The sequence below is a fragment of the Botryllus schlosseri genome, chromosome 3 (assembly GCF_051294905.1).
Source record: "Botryllus schlosseri isolate E-star chromosome 3, Bs_hap1, whole genome shotgun sequence".
NCBI lineage: Eukaryota > Metazoa > Chordata > Ascidiacea > Stolidobranchia > Styelidae > Botryllus > Botryllus schlosseri.
In genome coordinates, this window is record NC_137238.1 from 36344474 (window position 1) to 36358422 (window position 13949).

The 13949-nt window shown below is 41.4% G+C and overlaps 1 protein-coding gene across 1 annotated transcript; it reads left to right on the forward strand.

Moving 5' to 3' along the window:
• Positions 1-6513: 6513 nt before the first annotated feature.
• On the forward strand, positions 6514-8777 carry LOC145436447 (uncharacterized). Its single transcript, XM_080313793.1, has one exon. The coding sequence runs from the start codon at positions 6562-6564 to the stop codon at positions 7960-7962; it is 1401 nt and encodes a 466-aa protein (XP_080169919.1). The 5' UTR covers positions 6514-6561; the 3' UTR covers positions 7963-8777.
• The last annotated feature ends 5172 nt before the right edge of the window (positions 8778-13949 follow it).

The window sequence follows — 13949 nt, forward strand, 5'->3', positions numbered from 1 at the left end:
TGTCTTTACGAGATCAACCAATATAAGGTGTGCTACGGTGGTACGGAATGTGGATAAACAATGACGTTTAAAATAAACTAGCTTGGCAAAGTAGAGAATGCTTGCGCGAATTGGATTTCAAGGCTGCGATCATATTGTATTCTATGCGCTTCTATCTCGATTCGTACTCGCTTTCAAGACTCAAACATCAGAGTTTAGAAATACTCTTTCAAGTCCAAAGGAGCTGCTGCTTGTAACAAAAAGCAGATCTCGCAGACAACCACCCACGCATGACGTCACATCGCTCGATCACGCGGAACAGGATCTTGGCGTTTTCTTTGCATTCGAAAAGATTAGATATACTACGAATATACTACGAAATGGTCAAAGAAAAATATTAATTTCGGAAAGAGGCATTCGTAATGCTAGAAACAAAGGTAGAACTGATCTGGTCACTTGGCAAACAACTGCGAAAAAGCTAAGTACGAATTGTTGGCAAATTGCTAGGCATAATTTTTTTATTGTAAAGGCTATGAAGTTACAATATGGCATTCTCTGTTGGCGGGCTGCCAACTGCACTCGATCCACTTCAAAAACTAACAACATAACGTACTCCGTATCATAGCTCGGGGCCCAAAGGGGCCAGGTTGTCCATCCAACAAGTCGCTGCGGAAGAGATTCGATGTCCTGAACATAAAAGATTTGCGGAATCTAGAAATCACCAAGTTTATCTATCAGGGCCACTGCGGTCATTGCCTCGAATATTTTAACGACTTCTTTTCCTCGGAATCAAAAACGCACAAGTACGACACAGTGTTGGGATCAAGTCCCTACCTTCGAGTCACGAGTCATTGCACATTTTGACCCGATCAAGTCAAGTCAAGTCAAGTCAATCGATTTTCAAAGGTGAGTCGAGTCAAGTCAAGTCACTGGATTTTTCGAGGTGACTCGAGTCAAGTCAATTCACGAGTCAAGTCACATTTCAAGTCAGGTTGCCTTTTCGAAGAATATGAGGCATGATTATAAGTCATTGCAATTTGTTAGCTGTCTGGAATACAGTTTGAGTGGCCATTGATTCCGAACCGATGAACGAATATAGAGTTAAATATACACGCAAGAACGCGCTGTAACCCTCACATCGACGTAGGACTGTTATTCTACGTAATTACATAGCTTCAATTTATATAGTTACCAGCCAAAATAAAGAATAGAGAAACGAATTGATAAGATCTGCCATATATTACCCATTTACAAATAGATATGATACCAATGGTTGAGGACTATATATAATCTCAGGGATATATAGAAGTAAAGCGATATATAGGATTTCTATATATCCCTGCATAAACTATATTATCATCATCATTGGTTTATTAGCAATTTTATCAGTTCAATACACCACAAAAAATGCGATACAATGAAGAGAAAGGAAGATGTCGAAGCGCCTAGGAGTTGTCTATGGAATCGGACACCCACCTTGGCCTAGGCGATGTAAAGAGGCGGCATGCTCACTGAATGAAAGTAAAGAAGATAGTATAGAAAAAGAAAGCGACAAGAAATAGGGCGGCATGTCATGGGAAGCGAGATCGATAGGTCAGTCGTGGTCCGGTAATCTTGAGGTTGGACTGTATTTATTTAGTAGTAATTGCTTGTATTTCGACTTGAATGTGGACATGCTCGTCGACTGTCGGATGGCCGGCGGGATACTGTTCCACACATCAGGTCCGGCATATTTGATAGAGCGATGATCTTTTCGGTCGATCATATGATATTTGGACGACGTGGACGCGCGTGTGTTGTACTTGTGCGCTTTTGATTCAGAGGTAAAGAAGTCATTGAAATATTCGGGGCAACGACCGCAGTGAAACTGATGCATAAACTTGGCGATTTCTAGTTTCCGCATTCGGCATATTCGGCTTAAATTTCAATGAAACAATTGGTTTGGTTAAGGTATAAGAACAGAGAACAGAAATAGACATTTCGCTTTTTCTATTACTTTACCACTAGAGGTACGACAACGTAAGCTGTAAGCTCAGATCATTTAGTTTGCGTTCAACTTATTTGTGAGAGTACAATCGAGGCTCAGTGAAACGCGCCGTCATTGAATGATTGGTCGCTTGCCACACAAGCGTTTCGCGAACAATCCGAACATATGCCAGATGCAGTGATTTTTATCGACACCGATTATACTTGATTACTTGAAATTGACTCGTGAATTTTGCTCTGAGTCACGAGTCAATCCACATTTCTGATACGCCAAGTCAAGTCCAGTCGAGTGATTTTAGCAAAGTGACTCGAGTCAGGTCAAGTCATACGCAAAAGGTGACTCGAGTCATCCCAACACTGGTACGACACACGGACGTCCACGTCGCCCAAATATCACATGATCGACCGAAAGATCATGGCGTGTGGAACAGTATCCCGCCGGACATCCGACAGACGACGAGCATGTCCCAATTCAAGTCGAAATATATATGCAATTTCTACTAAATGAATACTAGTCCGCCTCAAGATTACCGGGCCACGAATAGACCTATCGATCTCGACTTCCGTGACGTCACCCTATTTTTGTCGCTTGCTTGTTCTTTTACTTCTCATTCCGTGTACGTTAGGGTTACCATATTTTGCGTAGCAAATTCCGGATGTTCTTCAGCGCCCACTAGCGGATTTTAAAGTGAGGTATGACACATTTTCTGTCAATATGACGTTACACGCCTATCGACCATACATGAGGACACGATCTCGATCAGGAGCGGCTATAATGTTAGGTCGGTGCATTTATGTGGTTGTGTGTTGTTACCAGCATCGAAACAACAGTTTTTCAATCCCCTCGCATCCAAATAGACACTGATCTTGAGCCCACCAAGATCAGTTCGACTTCGAAAATACAGGGAACGGAGTTAGCCTATCCATCGTAAAGTCATGTCATGTCACACGGATAAGACTATTTATTAGCCGAAATGCACATTCACACCAACAGGTTGCACATCCGCGGTGGTTTTCGGCCATTCATGGTCGAGACACCATTTCTAATTTGAAAATGTTTTGCGGCCCAGCTCAGAATTCGATAAGCCGATAACTGAAAAACGGTGAGCACCTTTGCCCAGACTTACTCACGGCCTATTTTGGAAGCTGATTACGTTCAAAATCTTCTTGAATTCTAGAATAAAGACACGATCCCCAGGTTTAGAGCCAATATCGTTGACTAAAGCATCCAGATGGCCTACCGTTCTCCTATAATTGCGATTACAATTAGACCTATTTCAGTCAATGGTGGTTATTTTTTTATATTTTCGATTGCATGTTTTGCGAGGGTGGTGGTTCACATATATTTAAATCAATCGGCAGATTATATTTTCATCTGCCCAAGACATACACACACACACAATAATGTACAATACGATATACAAGATACACAAGGCGATGTGATGTACAAATAGGGGATACCGAACGACCAACCAGTTGGGGTAGTTTCTGTTGATTTACGAAAATATTTTGATCCTATTTCAAACCTTCAAAATTCCGGACATTTAGACATATTTTAGAAATTCCTCCCGGATGCAGTTTGAACAGTGAAATTCCGGACATGTCCGGGAAATTCCGGACGTATGGCAACCCTAGTGTACGTACATATTGCATGCCTCCTCTTTACGTCGCCTAGGAGGCGACGGTGGGTGTTTGATTCCACAGACTACTCCAATTCGTTTCGACACCTTCCTATCTTTTCATTGCATCGCAATTTTTGTGGTGTATTGTATAGAAAAAAAATGCAATGTACCCAACCAAACCGAAATGGAGAATAGAAAACGAAACCTTAGAAAGTAAAAACTAATTGATATGATATGATATGATATGATGCAATACACTTTACCCACCTACATATCCATGAGATAGAATTCGAGCCTGCACTAATGGTTGACTAGTAACATAAACTTATAAACTATATATTCGAATTATATTTAAATCAAAAAAGAGGTGAGAACCGAGCACATTGCGTAGTCTAGCATAGTGTTACCATACGTCTTCCATTAGGAGGATTCGTCCTCCTTTTCAGGTTTAAAAAATGTCCTCCGAGGACGCCTAACTGTCCTTGTTTTTGGCAACTCGTCCTCCTTTACAGGTTTTACAACTAGGTTGGCCTAATGGCGACTTTTTGTTAGTCAACTCATCAAATTTTACAGCAGAAGTGGCGAAATCGGTTGTTTTCAGCCTTGATCAGCTAACTTATCTGACTTGGTAAAAGTGTCCTCTTTTCCCGATTCCAAAATATGGTAACCCTAGCATTCGTACTCAATCACCGGTCCGCGTATCGGTGCCGGTTAGTCACGTATTATTTATACCCTAATTTAAAGATGCAAAATGTAGAAGGCTGAAAGATGAAATGTATACATTGTAGCTGCAAATAATACACCTGTAAACTCTATCCAAGCGATCGCAAAATATCATTTATATTAGCATTCCGATACATTCGTACCGCTCTGATTTGCACGCTCAAGAGGTGCCAATCAGAGGGCATGTTCATTATTATTGTTGTGTTGAGTGAGTATTGCTGTATAGCCTACTTGTCTATCAGTAAGTCAGGTTTATTAATATTTTCATCGTTTCTAAACAAGACTGCGATACAATGAAAAGATATGAAGGTGTCGAAACAACTTGGAGTAGCCTTTAAGATCAGACACCCACCTTAGCCTAGGCGAAGTAAATAAGAGGCATGCACACCGAATGAAAAGTAATGCCGAGAATATAAGACGCAAGCGACAAAATGGGGGGGCATGTGGCGGAGGGCGAGGTCGATGTTAGGTCGTGGTCCGGTAATCCTGAAGACTGACTAGTATTCATTTAGAAGAAATTGCTTGTATTCCGACTTGAATGCGGACATGCTCGACGACTGTCGGATAGCCGGCGAGATGCTGTTCCACAATTGGGGTCCGACATGCTTGATAGAGCAATGCGTTTTCTTGTATTCGGTCCTGATCATATGGTTGTTGTTCTTTGTTGACGCGCGTGTGCTGTACTTGTGCGCTTTTGTCTCCGAGGTGAATTAGTTGTTGGAATTTGAGGGACATTGACCGCAATGGAACTGATACATATATTTCTAGCTTCCTCATATCTTCTATAGGTTTAGAACACCAAATCTGTCTGGTTTCCACATTATTGAAATGAAAGTTACGTAGAGTAGTTAGTTAACTACTCAGTTCAGTAGGATACGAGTTCCTACAATAACATCAAATTTTAAATATATATTGAGAACTTCGTGAGGTAACACTAGGCCTGGAAACATGTTTGATTTAAGTGGGCACTTCCCTTAAGAAACACAATTTTTTTTATCAATCTAGCTAGAATGATGATATATGTATATATTAGGGATGGTGTGAACCTCTGAAAGGTTCAGGTTCGTGTGAACGCGAACCTTTTTGAAAGGTTCTGTGTGAACGCGAACGTGAACCTCATGACGTCACGTGACGTCATATTGCTAACTCCAGCCCTATATTTGAATGAAGTGATAGCCTATATTAATGTACACGATACATAGCGACGACTCGGACCACATAATGGCTCAATGCTGAAGCTAAATGCTAAAATGCTAAATGTATCAACTGAGGCAATCAAATAATATAATAATTCCATAAATCAATATCTTCTGTCGCTTTGCCGACAATTTCGACGAGGACTTGCCAGGGAATATAAGCTTACGGCTTAACGGTCCAGGCCAGACCGGAAAATGTATTCGGCGCCTGAGTATTGCTACACGGATATTGAGCAGAGTGTAAAGCGGGTTTCTATAGTTGCTACCGCTATTACCCCACTAACAAGTTATACAACAATAGCCAACACCCCAATCGCACGGATTTCGTTTTTATGATACAGTAAACACATGAAGACAAGATTGACCACGTAAGCTTGCTAGGTTTTAACATCAGAAAACGATATCAGTTGAATAAGCATCATTCGCTATCTACATGCCTGATTGGAATTGCTGGCCTTTTTGCCTGATATATCAGGGGAGCAGCGATGATTTTCCAAGTTAAAGTAATATAATAAAAAATAATTGAAAAATAAAATATAGTGTGAGCACAGGACACCGATTCCAAACAGGTCTACATGTAGTGTATTTCGCTCTTGATGTTGTGTGATTGCCGGTCAAGCTCACAGCAGAGAGTCACTAAATATTCACAAACGGAAAGCTGGATATTTCGAGCAAACTTTTGTTCGAAAGCAAGTAAAATTTTTGAAATTGTCAAGGTGTTGATTGTTTATGCTGCCAGTGCCATGCATAGAGTGGTCCGCAGTTGAAATGCAATAAATTTGAACCAAATAAGTTATATTGAAGTGAAAATTGTAATATATATGAAAAAGGTTCACAGTGCAGAACCTACCAAGGTTCTGTTGTGAACGCGAACCTCAAAATTTCCGAGGTTCACACACAGAACACGAACGTGAACCTCACGTTCACACCATCCCTAGTATATATCATTGGTCTAGAACGGAAATTGCATCTGACGGGCTGACATTATTGCGTAGTATTTGTTTGCTGAAAACTATATTTGATTGATTTTCATTTCTAGCTATCATCCTATCAATATGCCTAAAAGGAGCCGATCTAGGAGATTTAGAGGTACCCCAAGACACTGTTTGCCCAGGCAGCAGACAACTTCCTCTGATCCACCTGTTGCTGTTGTGATGGAAGAAACCGAAAGTAGTCGTTCACATGTTTTTACTGCTTCTCAACGAATAGTTGAGCAGAGTTTACTTTCTGAAGAAGACTTGGTGGAAGAGATGGGGGACGCAACTCAGCGAAGTACCGGTTTTCGTTTGATTGACCTCCAGTGCATTTCGGAAGCGATGTCCCGACTCCACATGTGCGAAGGTGGCTCCATCGCAGTCACAGATGAAGGAAAGTACAATGGACTGTCTTGCCAGTTGGCGTTCGAATGTACAAAGTGTGGCAAAATAACATCAATGTCCACGTCAAAAAAAAAGAAACGTTCGCACGAAGTAAATGTGCGCGCGGCATTGTCGATGGTGGAATTGGGTCTTGGCAGAGAAGCGTTTTCAAGAATCAGCTGTATTTTTGGAATGCCTTCTCCGTCGGTTCAAAGCAGTTGGGAGATGCATAACAAGAATATTGCAAATGTTTGTGAAAGTGCTTGTGACAAACAGTACATAGCTGCTGGCGAAAAATTGCGTGGCGTCTTACAGTTGGATGATGATTCCATAGCTGATGATACCATCATCGATGTTACAGCTGATGATACCATCATCGATGTTACGGTCTCGTACGATGGAACGTGGCACCATAGAGGTGTCCAATCGTCACACGGTGTCGGTGTCGTAATGTCTGTCGACACTGGAGAAATTTTAGACGCTGTCGTTATGAGCAACTCCTGCGAAATATGCGAAAAAACGCCCAAAGATAAAAATTCCTCCGAATATCAAGAGTGGAAAACAGATCACAAGGCAAAGGGCAAGTGCTTGCGCAGCCACGAAGGACCAAGTTCAACCATGGAGACCGCTGCAGCAAAGATTATTTGGTCTCGTTCGATTGCCAAGCACAAAATGCGATATACAAAAATATTGTGTGATGGGGATAATAAGACTTTACAGGCTTTGAACGAAATGAAAGTTTATGATGTTGCGATTGACAAGTTAGAATATGTCAATGACATCCACAAACGAACGGGCACTGGCCTTAGGAATATGCTAAAGTCATTTAACGCCACCATATGGCAAAGGTGTCCGAAAGAAAGATACTTTGGAACTGCCGCAGTAAAACGTGCTGTGGCTCTCTCGGTACTAAACTGGAACATTGGATGCGGTGGGCTCTTGAGCGTTCTTGAAAGCCTGGGTTTACCAGTAAACACTTTCACAAAAAAAGCTCTGGTTTTAAAAGACAAAAAAAGAAAAAGGACTGCATCCGAACGCTCTTCCGCTGTCGAAAAGCGAAAAATTGGCCGAGTTCGAGGGTCCTTGGCAGGGTTGTAATGACTCGAGTCATGACTCGACTCGAGTCACGATTTTCTAATGACTCGACTTGACTCGAGTCATTTTTTCAAAATACGGAAATGACTCGACTCGAGTCAATCTGTGTATTGACTCGACTTGGACTCGAGTCATTGCGCATGACTCGAACCAAGTCATTGACTCGAGACTCAGACGGCCAAGACCGACATTTCATTGTAATTCCCAAACCAACACACTATTGGGATTTCGTCTATTGGTACTGGTACTTGAAAATGCGACCAGAAACTGCTAAGAGTGAGGAAAATTGGTGTATTTTAAATGCGAACCGTTCGATATCACCAAACAGAGTTACAATAAGTGAGTTTATCAAGACTTTATCTGGAAGCTGAGCAGTGAACACGATGACTTGAACTCGGACTCGAGTCATAATTCCATGACTCGGACTCGACCCTCTGCTCACTGACTTGGACTCGGACTTGACTCGGTGGTGAGTTGAAATGACCCGACTTGACTCGAGTCAAAACTATAAAAGTGAGATTGACTTGTGACTCGGAGCCTTGTGACTTGGTTACAACCCTGGTCCTTGGACACGTCTGACTATGTGCCTGGCGGGTCTTGTTGCTCTGGTTGTGTTATGGCTCACTGTGTGATGCAAATCAACAAATGTGACCATTGATCTCATGAGCAGAGTTCATACCGTATCCTTGTTTTTTAATGTCATTGTGTTTGTTTTTCTCGAAATATACTTTTTCACACCAAAATTGTATCCCCTCTGCACCTCATTTTGCAACGAGTTAACAAAAATGTCCCCATCGCTCAGGGAAATCTATTGCCAAGCCGCCATCGCCTTACACTATAGAGACTAGTATATTCATATTGAAATGAACCCGAATATTTTCGGCTGACACTCGTCAGGGGTAACCGTCAGCAACTAGTAGAGAATTCGAAAGAACAGCGTATATCAACAATCGTAACACAAAATATGACGTCACCAGCACGAAATGTCGAATACGAGCAGGAACGCATAAATCAGCATGTCCCTAGATTCATTGGTACACGCTCGGTGAAAAGCTCACCCTTAACACACCCGCTCAAGATTGATGCGGAACAATCAAAGGCCATAAATTCTGCAATTGGCAAACACTTGTTGGATAATCACGCTTGTGCGAAAAATTATCGAGACGACAGATTTCGCATACTCGGAAAGGGTCGCTCACACTTTCATTTGTGTGCCTTGGAGTCGACTTTTATCAAAATACACCAGCCAAGGCTGTGTCAACAAAAAGAGTTCGTGTATCATCTAAAAATAGTACATTGAACGCTCTCGTATTCGACATTTCGTGCTGGTGACGTCATATTTTGTGTTACGATTGTTGATGTACACTGTTCTTCCGAATTCTCTACTAGTTGCTGACGATTACCCCTGACGAGTGTCAGCCGAAAATATTCGGGTTCATTTCAATATGAATATACTATTCAATTGTATATTGAAGTTCTGTACCTCAAAGAAGCTGTTCAACTATAGAGACTGTAGGATTAGTAGATAATCCAGGAATTATCAATGGAAAACTAAAATAACTCCGCTTCTACTGGTTGGAATTGAGTCAAATTTGTTTTGCATCGTCTTTGAAGACAGCTCAACAATTTCATGGGGTTGACAGAAAAATTTGAAATTTTGTTTTTAATTTTCCCTAATAAATTAAAAAATTTAATTGGATCTGCGGAGCCCTATACTTGTTAGAATTGAACAAAATTTGGTGTGCAGTGATTTTAAGGGTAACCTGACATTCTAACCAGTGAATGGCTGGAATCCGGGAAAAAAAGTTATTTTTGAACAGACCTAATGAGCATTGGTTAATTTCTAGTGATGTTTTTGAATGGTTCTGGGCTTTGCGCTTCTGTTTTGCATTAATAAACTCCAGTTCTAAATATATAAAAGGTTGGCGGTTTCTGGTTTGCCGTAATATTTTTCTATGAACCAGAGTAGTTGGTCGTCGTTGCTACTTAAGTAGTACAAGTTAACACCTTACATTTCTACTCAATTACGAGTATGTACTAATTTCTAAGACTCGTCAAAAGTACTTCAAGTGGACGACGAGACGAAAGGTCAACGAAGTAGTAAAAGTAAGTAAGTTTAAGTATTTTCGTCGGGGCGGGTGGTCGCATACTTTCAGTAGTTAGTCGAGGTGGCTATATACCAGAGATGAGCGGATTTGAAATTTCTATGTCCTAATCCATAACTTTTTCTTATTCAAGTCCATATCCATATCCTAATCCGATTCCAACTGGAAATTCAGAAAAAATACTAATTTATGCAATGGAGGGATTCGAAAATTTTCTTTCACAACCAACGATTCACTTGATTCAAGATAACTTAGTAACCATAAGTACATTAATACCTGATCTGAAAAAAGTTTGTCGCCATTCGCCACACGACAAGTAAAAGCCAAGTAAAAATCGACCTATACAGTCTCTTCAAAACATGACGTGATAGAACAAAAATATCGCCAGATTCGTATTCAGCGCCCTCAAATTAGGTATTGTATTAATCGGCACAAGGCAGTGCATGGAGCTTATCCCCGTCGTGGTCTCCGCTGCCGGCTTATATCCAGTGTTGGGATGACTCAAGTCATGACTTGACTCGAGTCACCTTTTTCATATGACTTGACTTGACTCGAGTCACCTTGCTAAAATGCAGTGGCGGCTCGTCCTATATGGCAACTGGGGCATTGCCCCGCCTAAAATTCTGTTCAATAACAATTTAACCATTTATAGACGCACAGCAATCAATATATACCGAGATCACAGCGAAACCCGCGTTCTTCTTGTGCTTTCGCTTGCAAACGCCCATACATAGCGAAGTCTCTGCGAAAATCGAATTCTCTTCTGTGTTTTCGCTTTGTGAATGCCTAGCCGGGGCTTGCCCCGGTAGCGCTCATAACAAGCTTTCACTATCTATTCTCTCAAAGCCGCGCACAATAAAGAAACGGTGATTTACTCTCTCCTATTCGTAAAATGGCCGAGCAACCGGGGCAAATATGCCTACTGGCCCCTAAGGTGTGATGTAACAATCGTATCTATATCTGAACTCGGCTACCGTAATATGCGTTGAGTCGACCTTTGCTGGTATAGGTCGATTTTGACGGTGTTTCGCACCATGATAATTCTTGAAACTTGGTATGATATGTCGTGAAGGTAGTATTTAACACTGCTCCAAGTTTCAGGCTTGCTACTTAAAGATAATGGTAGTAATTCCGTTTCCGAAGTTCAGTGTGTGCTGATCTATCATGTACGTACATAGTACAGCAAACGGATTTTACTCAAAAGCCGGTATTGGTCTCCATTGATTTTGACGATGTTCTATACCGAGATCGGTCATGACATTTGGCACGGTAAGTGTTAGTATCGACCGATGTAACATGTTTTAAGTTTGTCACTGAACTATGTGGGTGGTAATTTCGTTTCCAAAGTCGAGTAAGAGCTGACTCTTCATTTATCGCCAACAAATTTACGCAAAAGCCGTTATTGGTCTCTATTGATTTTAACGATGTTCCATACCTAGATCTGTCATGAGCTTTCACACGGTATGTCTTGATTTTAGTATCGAACGCGGTGCCAAGTCTTAAAGTTGACACTCAATGATTGAGGCAGTTATTTCGTTTTCGAGGTCGAGTATGGTAGAGATGCGCGCTGATCTGATACTTAGCCTACCTACGTCATTGCGGATCTCACGCAAAAGCCGGTGTCGGTCTGTGCTAATCTATAGTCTGCGTTCCATAACGAGATCGGTGATGATATTTCCAATGGTATATCTCGATGATCGCATGAAACAGCTAACCAAGATTCTCGGTTTGCATTCAAGTATTCGCATAATTTTATGTTCGCCAATGTCCATTTCACTGTGAAATTGTGGCCTTCAAACCATTTGCTTACAATCCCCTGTCAATTGCGATAGCTATTTCATTTTCGATGTCGGCTAACAGCTGATCATTCGATCAGCCTATTCCTCGATCTATTTTACTCAAAGTTCGGTGTTCGTCTGTTTGCATTGATTTTGACAGTGTACCATACCGGAATGGGTTATGAGATTGCGTATGCTACTTCTCGATGATTTCTTGTAACAGTATACTAAGTTACGGCTTTTATTCATGTATTTATATATTAATATATTTTCCAACGGCGATTTCGCAGCAGACTTATAGACAGTAAGCCGTATGTGTTGTGTCACAGTCTCCAGTTTCAAGGCCAAAATGTCCTACGTTGTTCCGAGACCGAAGTTCCGAGGCTGCTGTCCTTAGTTCTTCAAAGACCATTCAAATTGATGTTCTGGATTCAATATGACAGGCCCAATCTATGAGATAACAATTGCGTATGTGTCCGAACTCGTTGACCTTTCCAGTTAGGCTTACGCAATCTCTCGAGTTCTAGTCATTGGAATTAGTCAGGTCAAGTCAAGTGCGAACATGAATCGTATTGAATCTTTATTCCGTACGTAGTTTACGCAGTTGCCTTTAGAGCGAAAATGAGAGGTCTAGAAGTTGTCCAGTCTATTGATCCAATCGTACGCCGGGTGCCTCCGCTTTGGTTGCCTATTATCACCTGGTCGTAACCAGAGATGGCCACAGTCCGGTTCAGGAGCAGGAGCAGGATTTCAATGTTTTTTTACCTGGCCGGACTGGATCCGGATTTCGAATTTGGGGTGACGGTCGGATTTTAGGGTCTATCGATTTGCGTAATCTATAACTCTACCATGAAATCAAAACGTATGCTACTAAGGATGACCTGATACTTGATTCGTGGCATAGGGACGATTCTTAGTTCACGTACATTTTGTAAAATAATCCTTTGATTAAAAATAAATGAATAAAACATTTGTTACCACACTTCAAGTCACGGCTCACCGGCAAACCTCTCGCGGCACCTACGTTAAAATCACTGTTGTCGGGAAATTCATGTGACCATCATAAAGTTACTTTTTTACGTTGGAAAACGCCATTGTGACGTCATGTTGATAAAAGTCGCTCGCAGCCCTTGCCCCACCACCCGATATTGTCACGAGCCGCCACTGCTAAAATGACTTGACTTGACTTGACTCGGCGTATCAGAAATGTGGATTGACTCGTGACTCGGAGCAAAATTCACGAGTCAATTTCAAGTCATCATGTAATCGGTGTCGATAACTATCACACTATCTTCCATATGTTCGGATTGTTCGCGAAACTCCTCCATTGTTCTCTCACAAATAAATTGACCGCAAACGAAGTGATCGAAGCTTACAGCTTACGTTGTCGTAAACTATAAAGAAATTTAATAGCAAAATGACTATTTCTGTTCTCTGTTCCAAACCTCTCGTTTTATTTAAATAGAATTAGAGTATAGTTTATAAGTAGTCCTCAACCACTGGCGTAGACTCGAATTGTATCATATCAAGTTGTAAAGGGGTATGTATTGCATCTTATCCATTCGGTTCTCTATTTTGGCTGGTAACTATAAACTGAGGCTATGCAATTTCTTACGTAGTTTAACGGTGCTACGAATATGTGAGCAATACAGCCCCTTCTTGCGTGTATATTTAAGTTAATTTAAGTTAAGTTTAAATCCGTTAATCGGTTCAGAATAAATGACCACTCAATATGCATTTCAGACATCTAACAAAATTCAATGATGTAATCATGCCTCATATTCCGAAAAGGCAACTTGACTTGAATTGTGACTTGACTCGTGACTTGACTTGACTTGACTCGACTTGACTTGAGTCACCTCCAAAAATCGAGTGACGTGACTTGACTCGAGTCAAAATGTGCAATGACTCGTGACTCGAAGGTAGTGACTTGATCCCAACACTGCTTATATCACAGTTCACTGTCAGTCTGGGCATTTCAATGCACTACCGTAGTAGTGAGGTCGGCGGTGAGGAGCCCAGCTAAATCTCCAACACGTAGACGTTGGTCAGAACCGGGATTCGAACCAGCGTCTATAGGTGTCGTGACTACAGTGTTTAACCAACT

Bases quoted from the DNA above. Each gene is read 5' to 3' on its own strand.
- LOC145436447 (XM_080313793.1), top strand. From the start codon at position 6,562: ATGCCTAAAAGGAGCCGATCTAGGAGATTTAGAGGTACCCCAAGACAC.